This window comes from Oryctolagus cuniculus, chromosome 8 (genome assembly GCF_964237555.1).
Source record: "Oryctolagus cuniculus chromosome 8, mOryCun1.1, whole genome shotgun sequence".
Lineage (NCBI taxonomy): Eukaryota > Metazoa > Chordata > Mammalia > Lagomorpha > Leporidae > Oryctolagus > Oryctolagus cuniculus.
Window position 1 is genome coordinate 4,068,708 of NC_091439.1, and position 16,155 is coordinate 4,084,862.

A 16,155-nucleotide genomic window follows, 5' to 3' on the forward strand; every position below is an offset into this window, starting at 1 on the left:
CAATAAATAAATGGACAACAGAAATCAGCACGTTAGTTCCTTTTTATATTTGGATGTGAAAATCCTAAGTTTTCTTTCTCCCTTTCATTCCTTGATTCATGGCTGACTTTGTTCTGGGATATCTTTCTGGAGGATAAGATAAGCCCTCTGCCTTCAGGGAAGCCCACACATGAATTCTTGCTTAGATGAACACAGGAGATGCTAGAGGAGCCTACAGAGGGAAATGCGGGCCCCAGGAACAGCTGGAAGGTGTATGAGGGTTCCAGTTGGCCTCACAGAGATTGATGTGATGTTCAAGTGGAGTTAGGAGGAACTGTTGACAAAGTGACAGGGCAGAGGGAATAATTTGCTCATGTGGATATGAGGATGAGTGGAAGAGGCTTACTGGATGATGCTTGGATTTTAGAATATAAAGGGATTTTGATTAGTAGTGGAGGTGATCTTAAAAGGCTTCAAGAAAGTTTGACATCCCTACATTTTTAGAAGGGGAAACTGAGAAACTGTCCAGGGGCAGGCTCAGAGTAGAGCCAGGAGCTTCCACCTTAGCATGAATGCAATGATTTGGCTGCTAAAACAGCTCTCAAAGAACAGTGCTGTTGGGGCTGGCGCTGTAGCGTAGTGGGTAAAGCCACCACCTGCAGTCCTGGCATCCGGCACCGGTTTGAGTCCAGGCTGCTCCACTTCCCATCCAGCTCTCTGCAATAGCTTGGGGAAGCAGTGGAAGATGGCTCAAGTCTTTTGGCCCCTGCACCCGCCAGGGAGGCCTGGAAGAAGCTCCTGGCTCCTGGCTTCAGATCAGTGCAGCTCTGGCCTTAGCGGCCAATTGAGGAGTGAACCAGTGGATGGAAGACCTCTCTCTCTCTGTGCCTCTCCTTCTCTCTCTGTGTAACTCTGACTTTCAAATAAAATAAATCTTAAAAAAAAAAAAAAAGAACAGTGTTGAATGCCTGATATATTCCACTTGAGAATTTTACAAATGAAACACTGAGGCATTATTTTTGTCTTTGTAGCTTGAGAAGGTCATGGCATGCTGTCAGAATTGAGAGGGGCAGTGAAGTGGAAAGAAAGAAGGGAGTGGGTAGGTTGCCAAAACATCGCGCTAGTAAAAGTCATCGTGGGGGCGATCCAGGCTGAGTTAACCCAGCAGGAGCTGTCAACACAAAGCTGGGTCTGTGTCCAGTTCTGCAGGCCCATCAGAGATCAGCACTGGGAATGGAAGGCAAGGAAGCTAAGCTGTGCTGGGTGGCTCTGGAGCTGTCTCCGAGCACTTGCCTGGGCCGCACTGTGGAGGTGGCCTAGGGACCGCCCCACAGCCAGGCCTGCCTCCCCTGCTCTTCTTCTGTGAGCCTTTTCATGAACAAGAAAGTTACCAAGCTATTAGCCCACATTTGATGTTATAGTGTTTGTAAGACCTTGAAATTTATTTTGGAAAGAACTTCTAAACATAGCAACTAATGTTGTTTTCATATAATGTCTTGTATTCTTTAAAAATATTTGGTTTAAATGGATAAGAACAGATACTACACTTGATCTTAGCCAAAAGACTAAGTAAATTTCAAATGTTCTTCCCACAAAAAGTGAGTATTTGAGGTAATGGATCTGTTGAATTGATTTAATTATTCTGCATTGTATTAATTGGCCATAATAACTTTGTATCCCATAAATATATATAGTTATACCTTTTTAATTTATAATAAAACTATTAAAATGATTTGGTTCATATTTTTGGCTATTAAAAATAGGATTAGGAATGCTGTGACCATGTTTATTTGTGGTGAAAGATATTATATTTATAAAATGGACATCTTATCTGTTGATTTAACACATGAAAAATGGAAGTTAACATCTAGATTTCAAAGTATAAAATCCTCTCCTTCATTTCCAACCCTATATTAAAACACAGATGTTTTTAGGACACTGTGAAGTTCAGACAAATGCACTGTATTTACATTTGATATTTTCCAGGTTTAAGCAGCACTTTGTTTCTTTAAATACCCTTGGTATTTCAACAGTGAGTCTGTAACTAATAATTAAGCTTAGGAACACCCATATTTTGCCTTATATATCCCATTCTTCTTTCCTGCACAGAGATTTGTTTATTGCCTGACGTCTTTGTTTCTGCTGAGAGAACCATGTGTCTCCCTGTTGCTCGATCATAACTAAGAAGTTTCCAAACTGCATTCTTTGTGATTGCTTCTTAAAGATGTGTATCACCCAGTTTTCATCAATCTGGATTTTTCCTGATTTGCCATTTGTGCCTTTCCAAAGTGATTTCTGAGCCATAAATGTGTTTATTAATGAAATCACTGGGAAACTTTAGCCTTTAGTCAAAGTTGTTCTGAGCAATCTGTGACACCTGAGATTCCTTTTAAAAGAAAAAAAATCTTTAGTTTTTTGTCTTAAAAATATATAAAAAGGTTCAATTTTAGAAAAAGAAAGACTAGAATTTTTTATAGAATGCCTTGAGGAGGGTTTGATGCTTTGTTATAATTTACTTTTATCTGCTTTCTAGCAATCCAAGAAAACCAAACATAGCATTTAGAGAAAATGATCCATCCATTACAGTTACAATTAGGCTTATTCCTTGTGTCATTCAGATTTCTAAGCGACTCATCATTGTAGTAAGTAGCACATACGAGTCTTCATTTTTGTGCTCAGGGTAAGATGCCAGTTTTTCATTCACACATACTTGTATTATGGTTTAGCCTATGATGGAGTTCATGTTCCTAATAGTTGTCAGTGTATTCAGAATTTAGTGTGCAATGTGTATGGTAGGTCTCCTTTACAATGTGGCTACTAAGATTTGAATGTGCCATCTGGGGAGTTGTACAGTGGAGGTGTCATAGATCATCCCAGCCCACTTTGACAATGTGTATTGGAAGTCACTCTTGAAATGATCCTGATGAACCCTCTCATTTTATCAATAAGAAAAGGAGTTTCATGGAGAGATGGTGACTGACTCAAGGACCTAGTTAGTATGAATAGGGGAAGACAGAATGGAGAGCAGTGAAGATGTGTTTCCTGCCTTCTGTGTGGTCCCCCATCTGCTAGCACACGCAACACTGATTACCAGAAAGTCATAATAGTTTGTGATGTAGATGCTAAGCTGTGGAATTAACATTCATTTCTGGATTTGCTTTGACCCCATTTCAGGCATTCAGATTTTCTGACTACCAGTCCAGTGCCCTTCTTTTGGTCTTAGACCAATTAAGATTTTAAAGTCAAGCAAAGGTAGCACTTAATCATCATACCTTTAACTGCAAAATTGACAAGCAGTTTCTCTTGGTCACAAGTTGAGTAGAAGGAACCTGTTTGACTGAAACCATGGAATTAGCTTCATACTAGGATTCAGAATCATAGTTGAAAGCAACCCCATGGTACAAGATTGGTTTTGTGTGTCTTTTCTCCTAAAGTTCAGTGATGTCATGAGTATAAAATTAGTAAGTGAATAATAGACTAGAGAACAGTCTGTGCCCTGGGAAAAATCATAAGTAGACTTTTCCTTCTAAACTCTCTATGCAAGTCTGACTTACACCTTTATGCATATCTTAAAGTATAGACATTATGAGTAATTTAGTGAATTGAACCAGAGTATGGCAGAAGATCTGGGTTCAATTGTAGGCCCATCATTTCCTAATGGTAGGCATCCTAGTTTACTTAATTGGGAACTAAGTAAGGCCCAGATTTGCAACTGTGGTGAAAACTACATAGGAGGATTAAAAAAGACGGCGCAAACAAGATAATGCCTAGTGCCCACCCCTATGATGTTAATGACAGCTAAGACAGAAAGCAGATACCTTGAATACTTCTGAGGGGATCTTTGTGCTGTCTGGTCCAACGTCCTCAGACTCAGTGTAGGCTTATCTGCCTCCCGTGTGCAAAGCAGTGTCTTGTTTATATGTTTATATTCATGTTGACAGAGTGCTCATTACTGTGGGAAAGCTTAGATTCTTGAAAAGTTTTGCTGATGATCAGTCACATTCACCTTTAGAGAAACATGGAAATCCTTACTTACCTCATTACCTAATTCCTTACTATTGGATTATCTTTCTGATATTTGAAGATAACTGTAGTGATTTGTCTCTTAAGGCCAAACATTCCTAGTGTTTTTCATCTCTTGTATATGACACCTTTCCATGTCTTAACCTTCTGTTTGTTCTGACCTGGGCAGGCAGCCTGTGCTCTTGTCTCTGTAGAGCCCATTCCCTTGATGCTCAGACGAGGAAACGCAGGAGTTTTTGAAATTTCCTCTCTCAGACTACTGAGCAAAGGGATAATTGAAGACCTTGGTTTCAGTAAATGTTTATTGACACTTGCTGGTCCAATAGATTCATCATCAACTAATAATAACAGCAGATGATGATTGGCCAGCGCCGTGGCTCAATAGGCTAATCCTCTGCCTTGCAGCGCCGGCACATCGGGTTCTAGTCCCGGTCAGGGCGCCGGATTCTGTCCCGGTTGTCCCTCTTCCAGGCCAGCTCTCTGCTGTGGCCAGGGAGGGCAGTGGAGGATGGCCCAAATGCTCGGGCCCTGCACCCCATGGGAGACCAGGAGAAGCACCTGGCTCCTGCCTTCGGATCAGCGCGGTGCGCTGGCCACGGTGCGCCGGCCACGGCGGTTATTGGAGGGTGAACCAACGGCAAAGGAAGACCTTTCTCTCTGTCTCTCTCTCTCACTGTCCACTCTGCCTGTCCAAAAAACAAAAACAAAAACAAAAAAAACAGCAGATGATAAAATCTCCAGCATTTTTGAATTCGTATTATATACCAGGCATTGTTCTAGTATTTAAATATATTAACACATTTGATTTCTCATGATAACCTTATAATGTAGATACTATTAGTATCTTTATTTTTTAAAAGATCTATCTATCTATCTTAGAGAAAGAAAGAGAGACCGACAGAGCTTTCTCATCCACTGGTTTACTCCCCAGATAGCCTTCAACACCTGGGGATAAGTTAGTCTGAAGCCAGACGCCAGGAACTCAGTCTGGGTCTCCCACGTGGATGGCAGGGACTCAACCACTTGAGTCATCACCTGCCGCCTCCAAGAACTGTGAGAATCTGGAGTGGAGCTGCACTGGGACCCAAGCACTCTCACATGGGATGTGGATGTCCTCACCACCAGGCCACATGCTTGCCTCTGCATTTTTTGCACAAAAAGAAGGAAATCAAGAAGCACAGGAGGTGTCTTGACTCTGACTTCACACTAAGTGACTGAGCTAAAATGTTTGTTGAATAATATGGGAAACCTTTCTCCAGAGCAGTTGCCCTCTAGCCCTTTGGTAGACGATTTCTTATCTGTAAAAATAAGGGGTTTTTTTTGTATGGAGATTTATTTATTTATTTGAAAGGCAGAATTAGAGAGAGAGAGAGAGGGAGAGGGAGAGGGAGAGAAAGACAGAGAGACACATCTTCCATTTGCTGATTCACTGCTCAGATGGCAGCAATGGCCAGGGCTGGGCCAAGCCAAAGCCAGGAGCTTCTATCCAGATCTCCCACGTTGGTACAGGGGCCCAAGTATTTGGGCCATCTTCTGCTGCTTCCTGAGGCACATTAACAGGGAACTGGATCAGAACTGGAACAGCTGGAATGGGAACTGATGCCCATATGGGATACTGGTTGTCACAGGAGGTGGCCTAATCTGTTATGCCACAGTGACACCCCCAGAGTTCTAATTTCTAAGTACTTGATAGCTTCAAACTCTTATTATTCTAATTAAATTAATAATAGTAGATTTACACCAATATGTTTAACATAGTATTTATATATTTTTTAAAGATTTATTTATTTGAAAGAGTTACAGCGAGAGAAAGAGAGAGGAGAGAGATCTTCCTTCCGCTGGTTCATTCCCCAAGTGGCTAAAATGGCTGGGGCTGGGCCATGCTGAAACCAGGAACCAGGAGCTTCACCAGGTCTCCCTCATGGCTGCAGGGCCCCAAGCACTTGAGCCATCCTCTGCTGCTTTCCCAGGTGCATTAGCAGGGAGCTGCATGAGAAGTGGAGCAGCCAGAACTCTAAGCAGCACCCATGTGGGATGCCAGTACTGCAGATAGTGGCTTAACCTGCTATGCCACAGCACTGGCCCCTAACATAGTATTTTTAAATAAAAGCTTTGCCTCCTTATATTTATGAAGGCACCTCAAAAATTCATGGAAAGTAGAATTAAAACATAAATGTGTTTTAACAAATTTCTTGGAAATCTATGCATATCTTTTTCATAACATACTTTCCATTAACTTTATGAAGACTCTATGTATTTCTATAGTAGTAAAACTCAGTTTTCCGTGTATTTTATTCCAAATCACAAATACCATTGCACGTGAAGCTAATCTTTTTATTTTATGGTTAAAAAAGTACAAGAGTTTAGAATCTGTTTACTCATGGTCTGAAAGTCTGGAGCAGGTCTGTGTACTGAACTTGGATGTATTTCACAGAGTTCTGGAACTCTGGGTTTCAAGTAACCTTATGACTGAGGAAGTCCATTACCCTTGGTTTATAAATATGTATGGAAGTTCTGTGGAGAACACAGAGTTTATGCTTGAGTATAAATAGGTAAACTAGGCTATAGGAGATGTGTTCAAGTTTGCAGTAATTGCATGCTGTTTTAAGAAACTTTAGAAGTTACTTTACATAAAAACAATTTATATGCTAATTATAAATTATTGTTATTTATCTTTTAAAGTAGACGTTTAATGAATTCTGCTGGACAAGCTTTGTTTCATTTGCCAAATACATTTCCCAAGCATTATTTTATTTAGATGAGTGTTTCTTTAATTGACTGAAACAAAAGTTTGACTATATATCACTGGAAAACCACTTAAAGAGCCCTTGTTGCTATTCAGCGATCCTTTGTGTTCTTGTGATTTTACCAGCCCCAGAAGTTTGTATTGATTTTAACTTTTTCTGTATATCATTTCTTATAAAGTCTTTGTCTGATTTATGCTTAAAACTTAAGCTCTTAGTGTAAAGCATATATATTTGAAGTTGCCAGTAAAACCATGGTGCAGGGGAATAGAAACACTGCAAAGAAAAATGATCCTTGTAGAACCTACGCTCCATCTGATTCCATTAGCTCCAGACTTGTTTACGGGACTGATAAAGAATGTAAAGTGTGAAGGCTGCAAATAAAGTGTTTCTGTTTGCTGTGCGTCTGGGCCTAGGGGTAAGGAGTCTGCTGATGCTCATTTGCAGTCCGTTTGCCAGCTCAGTGCCTTGTTCTGAACTCATTGTGAGTGGCTGGGCCGTCATTTCCGATGTGTGTGCCCAGGCGAGAGTGGTCCTACGCATATGTGCCAGTGTTCCCCTCCAACCTACAGATTTCCAGACTATAAAGACTAGCCCTGACTTTGATGCCCAGATCTGATTTTAACAGCCCCTTTAATGGCAGAATTTTAAGTTTCCTCTGAGAGGAGGACTATTGCTTCTGTAGTACAGGAAGTCCTAGCAGGGATGTTGCTGTTCTATGGAAGCTTTTGATTCCAGCTTTAAAAAGAATAATTTGATGCCTTATAAAATATCAGAATGAGAAGTTGTGATCTGCTTTTCTTTTTGTTGATCTTCACAGCCATTGTTTCATAGATTCAAATCTGGAGGGGACCTTGACAGTATTCTTTTATATTTTTTAAGGTTTATTTATTTATTTGAAAGGCAGACTTACAGACAGGCAGAGGCAGAGAGGGACAGAGGGGTGTCTTCCATCTGCTGATTCACTCCCCAAATAGTGCAATGGCCAAAGCTGCACCTGTCCAAAGCCAGGAGCCAGGAGCTTCTTCCAGGTCTCCTATGCAGTTGCAGGGGCCCAAGGACTTGGGTCATCTTCTACTGCTTTCCCAGGCCATAGCAGAGAGCTGGACCAGAAGTGGAGCAGCTGGGACTCGAACCAGTGCTGATATGGGATGCCGGCATGGCAGGCCACGGCTTTACCTGCCATGCCACAGTGCTGGCTTGGCAGTATTCTAATGCAGTCAGTATCTCATGTTATGAATGGACCTACTACAGAGTATACAGCTGTTCATAGCTCTCTCTGACATATTGAGGGCAGGGACTTGATTTACCATGTTGATTGTTAGTGGTCCAGTAGGTGCTCACTGAAGTTGGCTGACCATATGAATGGAAGAGTCTAGGACTTGGGGAGAGAAACGACATACCCAAGATTGTTTCACAAAAATCCAGCCTAGAAATGTCAGTTTCTGAATACAAAGTTGGTGCCTTTTCTGTGATTAAGAAGTAGATTTTCACTTGATGGCCTTAATCTGCATAAAAGATCAGAATCATACACAATTTACATTTATTAGTACTGTTTTTCAGGCAACTAAGCTACTTATTATTTTATTGAAACTTACTGTAACTCTTGAATTAAAGACATTCTTATCTGTGTTTGTATAGATGAAGAAACTTAGGCTTTGAAAGATTAAGTCATTTATCAGGGGCTCAGAGCCAGGCTTCAAATCTGGTTTCTCTGCCTCCAGGTTTATTGTTCTTTCTACTTTTGCCTTTTACATTGGACCAGTATTTGTCAATATGAAGAATTATCCAGACCTATGAGTAACAGTAACTGAATTAATTCTTCCAGTGCCTTCTATGTTACAGAATTTTATATCTGTAGATGTGTTAGCTAAGTGCTGATTTAGCCTATGGTCTGTATTTAAAAGGCATAGCTTCCTAGTTCCTTTTATCTGCGGTTTTGGCTTCCTGGGTGGTCCTTCTTGGCCTCCTGTGTGGGCTGATTTGAAGGAGTTTTCTGTTCTTTTCCTCTTTCTCATCTTCCCATAATTGGACTTGAATTTTCTCATTTTGGTCCTAAATGATTTGCAGGCTTCAAAGGTTTCCAGCTGAATTGCAGATACCGCTGGGGTGGAATGGTATTAAAATCTATTTGAGGATTAACATCGATAGCTGGCAAAAAGATACTGCCTGTGTTTTTGTTTTTGTTTTGTTTTGTCTTTTGGTCTCTATTAACACCTGGAGGAATGATGACAAACCAGGAAACAAGTGAAGTCCAGTGAGACATGGCACATTTGTTCACATTCTGGGACAGTGATAAGCCACTTCTTATCCAGTGAAATCTGTCCAGGCTCAGCTGGCCTGCTTGCTTGGGGACTCAGAATAATCACATCCCATCTCCTGCTTCACTGTGCTAACCCACCTGCCGACTACTTCCCAAAGAGGGGTATTTTCAGAAGGACAATTGTTCTGCACATTATGCTTGGGAGCAGGGAAGAGGAAGCTGCCTGTCCACAGTTCAACTGTGCTGCTGTCTCCATTTATCAGTTTTATTTTTACACTGTGATACTCCAATGCTTGTTTCTTCTAGAAAGGTATGTTAGAAATATACCTTTCAAAACTATAACCAAATGGATGGGCATTTGGCCTAGTATTTAAGATACCTGTGTCCTACATTGTAGTTCCTAGATTCAGCTTTCAGCTCTGCTTCTAACTCCAGCTTCCTGCTAGTTCGTTGGAGGCAGCAGTGATGACTCAGGTGGCTGGGTTCCTGAGACTTGATTGAGTTCCCAGGGTCCTTGGCTTCAGCCCCACCCAGCCTCAGCCATTGTGCTCATTCTGGGAGTGAACCAAATAATGGGGAAGGCAAATGCTCTCTCTTTCTCTTGCTCCCTCTCCTCCCTCCCTCCCTCTCTCTGCTATTCAAATACAGAAATAAAAACTGTTAAATGAAAAGACGAGATCTATTTAAATGAATAAATAAATAAGCATCTCATTTTTTTAAAAAAGAATTCTTCATTTCCCCCTAACAATTTATATATATATATATATATATATATATGTAAATTATACACACACACACACACACACACATTTAACCCGGTACTGAACACTTGTAATAGATCTTTGTGTAAAATGTACATTTAGCTGTTAGACACAATCCAGGTTGCTGTCTATGAAGCCAGTATGTACTGTATCTTCCTATTCTGTTCTTTCTTTTCTTAATTGACTGATGAATCACGGGAAGATGATAAGATGTGTCATCAAGAAAAGGCACTTAATCCTGGTCATCTTTTATTTTCTCCTCCTAATTTCCTTTACATCACTGTGGCTTCCAGTACTGGGGTTTGTGAATTGTCTGCAAAGATGGGATGTGCTGTGCTGTGCTCTGCACTGAGAGTGCAGAGTCTCTTCCCCCCCACTGAGGTTGGGCCGGCTTGTGTGACAGAATGTGGCAAGGGCGGTGCTGTGCTACTGGCAAGGCCTTGAGAGGGCTGTCAGCATGTAAGGAAGGAAGTTCACACTGTCCTGCTGGGGAGAGGATCCCTGTCAGGGAGTGGCAAGGTGCTGCAGCCCACAGCCAGCACCCACGCAGATAGGGGACTGGGGCATGCTGGGTCTTCCAGCCAACAGCGTGAGGGGCCGAAACAGGCTTGTCCTCACAGAGTTCTGCCCCAGACTGCACAGGCACAGAATCTCAAGCGAATAATAGGATTATTTTAAGCCACTGACTTTCGGGGTAGCTTGTTAAAGAGAAATGGATGATTGAAACAGGATTTCTATCTTACAATCTTCCTTTTACTATCTGCGCCACAGTTGTCCAAATAGCTTTATGGCCTGTGTTGCTTTGGGGCCTGTGAGTGAGCATGATTTTGTTGTAGTGCAAATGTGTTAAGGATCTTTAACAGCTTCGCTCTCGGGGCAGCCTGTGCCTTCTTTCCCAGCTTTACTTTTGTCCTCACTTTGAGCAGATGCAGCTCCTGCAATGCCTTGGGCCACACAAAATAGGTAGGGGAGACACAAAATTACCCCTTCTCCTTCAAAAACTGAAATTACAATAGGAAAGGATAGCATATTTTCCTCTAAAGAATATTTTCTGGGACCAGCGTTGTGGTGCAGCAGGTCTTAAGTTGCTGCCTGTGTTGCCAGCATCCCATATTGGAGCTCGGATTTGAGTCTCTGCCTCCAATCCTGCTAACGCGCCCGGGAAAGCTGCCGAAGATGGCCCAAGTATTTGGGCCCCTACCACCCATGAGGGAGATCCGGATGGAGTTCTAGGCTCCTGGATGTGGCCTGCCCAGCCCAGCTGTTTCAGCCATTTGGGGAGTGAACCAGCAGATGGAAGATTCCCACTTTGTCTCTCTCTCCATCTCTGTCTTTCTCTCTCTCTCTCTCTCTCTCTCTCTCTCTCTCTTTGTGTATGTGTGTCTCTGTCTCTCTGTCACTTTGCCTTTCAAATAAAATTTTAGAAAATCTTAAAGATTTCCTGCCTTCATATTAGGCCTTGCTTGCCCTTTAGATTCCTTCCAACTGAACACCCTACTTGTCCATGTACATGGAACAAATAGAAGAGCCCAGGTTAGAAAATTAAATAAAGCAAAGACTGAGACAATCTGTGGAAAGTTTGTAGTGTCAATTTTTTGTTCAAATTACAACTGTTCCCAGAAAAATGTAGAAGGTAGCTATTTAGTTTAATTTTAAATTTTCTGGAAGGATCCAAAACCATTTTTAAAAGTACAACTTTTAATTTCCTGAGTGGAATGCATGCTTGTCTGAGGTCCTTGTATCAGCTTCTATAAGCAATTTCCTTTGAAAGCTATAGGTAGTATTTTTCTCATTTTGTTGTCAGTTTTTTGTACTTAAATTAAAGATTTATTGTTTTTGCTGTTGTCTTTCTGCCTAGCAATTCCTTTCCTCAAACTGTCCTAAACAGTTGACTAAAAAAGAAGTACATTTCAAGTTATTAGATGGACAAAAGAAGAAGGGTTTAGAGACATAATCTTATCACACTTATCTTAGTGATTTAATTGCCATCTCCCATCCTTCTAGTCACTATTTACTCAATACCTGGCAATCCCTGAACCCAGTAGTCAGAGTAAGTGTTAGCTGTGAGAAGAAGAGGGGTTTGTTTCTGGAGCATGGGCCAGGGAGGAGGAGAGATTTTCTAGAGAGGATGGAGAGGAATGGTTTTGAGGAGGAAGTTCTGTTTCCTTAGTTTCATTTAAAAATTAGTCAACTTTTCAGCCTTAGCTAGGTATTTGTTCATTTCTTTTTGGTCGCCATCTTGCCAACCTTAAAATGTTATTATATGTAGGTTATTTGTGTTTCTTCATTGTTTTCACATGCATCAAGCATATCTTGTCTTTCGTTATATTTTCAGTTTCTGAAAAATGGTGGCTACTTACTCTAAGCTCTAAGGCAGTGGTTCCCATGGGACACTGGATAGTGTTGAGAGACATATTTGGTTTAACAGTAAGGCAGACAGCTGCTACTGGTGGTTTGATAGGTAGAGGCCAAACATACTGGTGACCATTCTACAGTGCACAGTATTCAGTATTCAGCACACAAAAGGTGTCCAGGAGATGCTTTTGAGTGGGTGTTTGAAAGGTCAGTGAATGTGACAGTGGACATGGAGTGCTCACTCTTGGAGGTACTCATGCTCAGATTTATTAAAGCTCAAATTGTTGCTAGTTCAGCTATAATGTGTGGTTGTCTTGTCAATATTCACACATAAAAGGTTGCTTGGGCTGGCGTTGTGGTGTAGCAGGTAAAGCCAGCACCTGCAACACTGGCATATGTGTGCCGTTTTGAGTCCTGGCTGCTCCACTTCCATTCCAGCTCTCTGCTGATGTGTTGGGAAGCAGCAGATGGCCCAATCCTTGAGCTCCTGCAATCATGTGCAAGACCTAGATGAAGCTCTTGGCTCCTGGCTTCCACCTGGCCCAGCCCTACCCACTTGCTATGATTTGTGGAGTGAAACAGCAGATGGAAATCTCGCTGTCTCTGTCTCTCCCCGAGAAGGGCATGGGTAGTTTATTTTAGTGACCTCTTTTCATTCATGGTCCAGAGTGGGTGCCCGCTGTTTTGAGAAGGTATAGTGTTAGAAGGTAATGTATGAGATGGGGAGTAAGTAGCTTTTCTAAACAAGAATAATTGCCAAAAAGAGTCTAATTAAAAATCTATACCTTATTTAGAAACCTGATCCTGATTTTTGGCTTGAGAGTTTTGGACTTTATTCCTTTTATGTTTGTTGCACATGTCTTTAATGGGATAGCATGTTCTTAAGAGTACTGCATGAGTCAAGATACAGCCCTCTTTATGAAGTATGGGGTGCTTCAAAAAGAATGTGGAAAACCGAATTGAAAGATAGTTCACTGTGGTACAGAAAACATTGAAGTCTATGCCTATGAAGAGTATTCAAAAAGTGCGTGAAAAAATGCCTATTGTGAAAAAAGTATGCATGCATTTCAACTGTCTTTTGCCCCAAAATAAAACTTATCTTTTAATTCTGTTTTTCCACAAACTGTGACGTACTCTCATAACTTTGGGTGAAACAGTTCACGTGGGTTCCACAGTTGGCTGGAACTCATTGTTGAGTATGGACTAATTAGGAACCAAAGGAAGAAGTTCATAGTCTCAATGAGAAAAGTAAAAGGACATGACATTCATATGATTGATGAGGTCTCTTCTATTTACAGTTGTTTGTTAGTCTCTTTGTTCAGTTTTACTAAGAAGAGTAAGGAAATATCAGTTTTCTATCAACTTACTTTTTTTTTTTTTTTTTTTTTTTGACAGGCAGAGTGGACAGTGAGAGAGAGACAGAGAGAAAGGTCTTCCTTTTTGCCATTGGTTCACCCTCCAATGGCCGCAGCAGCCAGCATGCTGCGGCCGGCGCACCACGCTGATCCGATGGCAGGAGCCAGGTGCTTCTCCTGGTCTCCCATGGGGTGCAGGGCCCAAGCACTTGGGCCATCCTCCACTGCACTCCCTGGCCACAGCAGAGAGCTGGCCTGGAAGAGGGGCAACCGGGACAGAATCCAGTGCCCCAACCGGGACTAGAACCCGGTGTGCTGGCGCCGCAAGGCAGAGGATTAGCCTAGTGAGCCGCGGCGCCGGCTGACACCACATCTTTTGAACAGGCGTTTTGGGGTATAAAGAAAGAATAATATCAGATCCTCCCACAAGGAATTTATCCTCTAGACTGTAACAAAATTGACATGTAAGGCTCCTGCCTTTCCTTTCCATCCCCCTTCTAGCTTCCCTTTCATATATTTTTTTTTTTTTTGACTGGCAGAGTGGACAGTGAGAGAGAGGCAGAGAGAAAGGTCTTCCATTTCCGTTGGTTCAGCCCCCAGTGGCCGCTGCGGCCGGTGCACCACGCTGATCGGAAGCCAGGAGCCAGGTACTTATCCTGGTCTCCCATGGGGTGCAGGGCCCAAGCACGTGGGCCATCCACCACTGCACTCCAGGGCCACAGCAGAGAGCTGGCCTGGAAGAGGGGCAACCGGGACAGAATCTGGCACCCCGACTGGGACTAGAACCTGGTGTGCAGGCGCCGCAGGCAGAAGATTAGCTTATTGAGCCGCGGCGCCAGCCTCATATTCATTTTGACAGTTCATGCTTCGTCCTAAAAATAATTATTTTTCCTTAATATGAAATTATACATGTTTATCACGTACAGCTTGTTTTACAATGTGTGTATGTTGTGGCATGGATTAGTCAAGCCAATCAGCATACACGTTCCTTCTTATGCTTCACATTTTGTGCTCAGGCTTCTTAAGGGGGTTTCATGGCCCTTCCAGCTTTGGCCTTTGCCAGCTCCTTTCCTGCCCTCTCTATGCTCCAGACCCACTGAGCTTTCAATTCCCAAACACGTTCCTGCTCTGTGTTGGCCATAGGTCTACTTCTATACTATTCCCTCTGCCTTGAACACTCCTTCCTGCTTTGTTTCTGGTTAATGCATACTCAGCCTTCGAGTCTCCCTTAGATGTCCTTTCATCTGAGAAATCTTCCTTCAGGTAGAAGTCTAGGTTAAGTGTCCTTTCTCTGTGCACCGCTGGTTTGTTTAATGTTCATACTAGACTATAAGTTTGGAGAAGGCAGAGACCAGTACTGTTGTGTTCATTAGTTAATCAGCAATGCCCAACACAGAGATTAACACGTAGAAGTCTCTCAGCTGTTTCTTGAATCCTTGCACGAGTGTGCAAGTGCTAACTTGCATGGTGCAGAAGTGCTATGGTAAATCAGAGAAGAAACAAAGCAGTGAAGAAGCCATTTGTGGAAGTGGGGACTTGACCAGAACCTTTAATGATGAGCTCCTTCATGGAGCAAATTTTAGTTTTTTCTTAATATAAAGATGACAGATTTAATGTGGTTCACAGATGTAATTCTAAGAACACAGTGGTACTTCTCTTTCTCAGGGAGGGACTTTATCACCCTCCTGCTTCTACTGCCTCTCCTTCTGTTTTGCTTTTTCTCACATAATTCATTCATTCATGTGGCAGGTATTTTTCTCACAGTCCAATGTGTTTCTGGCATTATTCTAGATACTGAAGATCTAACAGTGAAAAATTATTGCCATCATAGAATTTATGTGCTGATAGACTCAATAGATAACATGGGTTAGATGTAAGTATAGAAATCAGCTTAATCATCCAATGGGGCAATGAAAGGCCAACTTTATCAGTGGGATACGTTATAAAATTGGACTTTGAATGGTTTCCCTTAAGAGTATAATTTTACTTAAAGAGAGTAGGTGGCTAATGAGGAATAATATATATAGATTCTGAGCAAAGGAGACTTTGTCTGTAATTGGTATGCAGAAACTGACAGTAAAAAGATTGCCAGAATCGGGGTAGTGATAGCCTGCTTGGAATGGGGTGGTGGTGGGACAGGTAAATGAAAAGGTGCAGCTCTCTTCCCCCGACTTCTCTCCCTTCCTCTCAAATTCAGCAATGTACTCTCTAAAGAAAATTTCCAGGATAGTGGATGAAGGAGAAAGATGAGTTAGTACCATAAATCTGCAGCATAGACAAGCAGTAGGAGCCTAGAAAAAATGGAGCAGTAGTTTAGATTTGGGTGTACTGAAGATGCTTTGTGTAAGTTGAATCTGAGATTTCGTCAGACTTAGGTTCAGTTGATTGATGCTTATTAAGCGTGCCCCGAGGGTTTTAAAGGTACAGTAGAACATGGAGTTCATGCGCTAATGTACTCCTACTATGGACTTTCTGTGTTTCCGTCCATGCACAAGTATCTCTGGTGGAAGAAATACCTCACACAGGCTCAGCTGGTGCAGTTTGTGCTCACCATCACGCACACCATGAGTGCCGTCGTGAAGCCCTGTGGCTTCCCCTTCGGGTGTCTCATCTTCCAGTCCTCTTACATGATGACCCTGGTCATCCTCTTCTTAAACTTCTATGTTCAGACATAC

At 42.1% G+C, this 16,155-nt stretch overlaps 1 protein-coding gene across 23 annotated transcripts in view; it reads left to right on the plus strand.

Moving 5' to 3' along the window:
* Positions 1-16,155, plus strand: part of PSD3 (pleckstrin and Sec7 domain containing 3) — a 588,112-nt gene that overhangs the window by 365,102 nt on the left and 206,855 nt on the right. Inside the window, exon 10 of one of the 23 annotated variants that reach the window (XM_051819336.2) lies at positions 8,471-14,017. The exons of 21 other annotated variants lie outside the window; for them this stretch is intronic. In XM_051819336.2, the coding sequence (XP_051675296.1) occupies positions 8,471-8,560 (90 nt within the window). In that variant the 3' untranslated portion in view covers positions 8,561-14,017. Of the gene's footprint in view, positions 1-8,470; positions 15,902-16,155 lie in introns of those variants that run through there. One more of the 23 variants, XM_051819344.2, reaches the window with a different exon arrangement.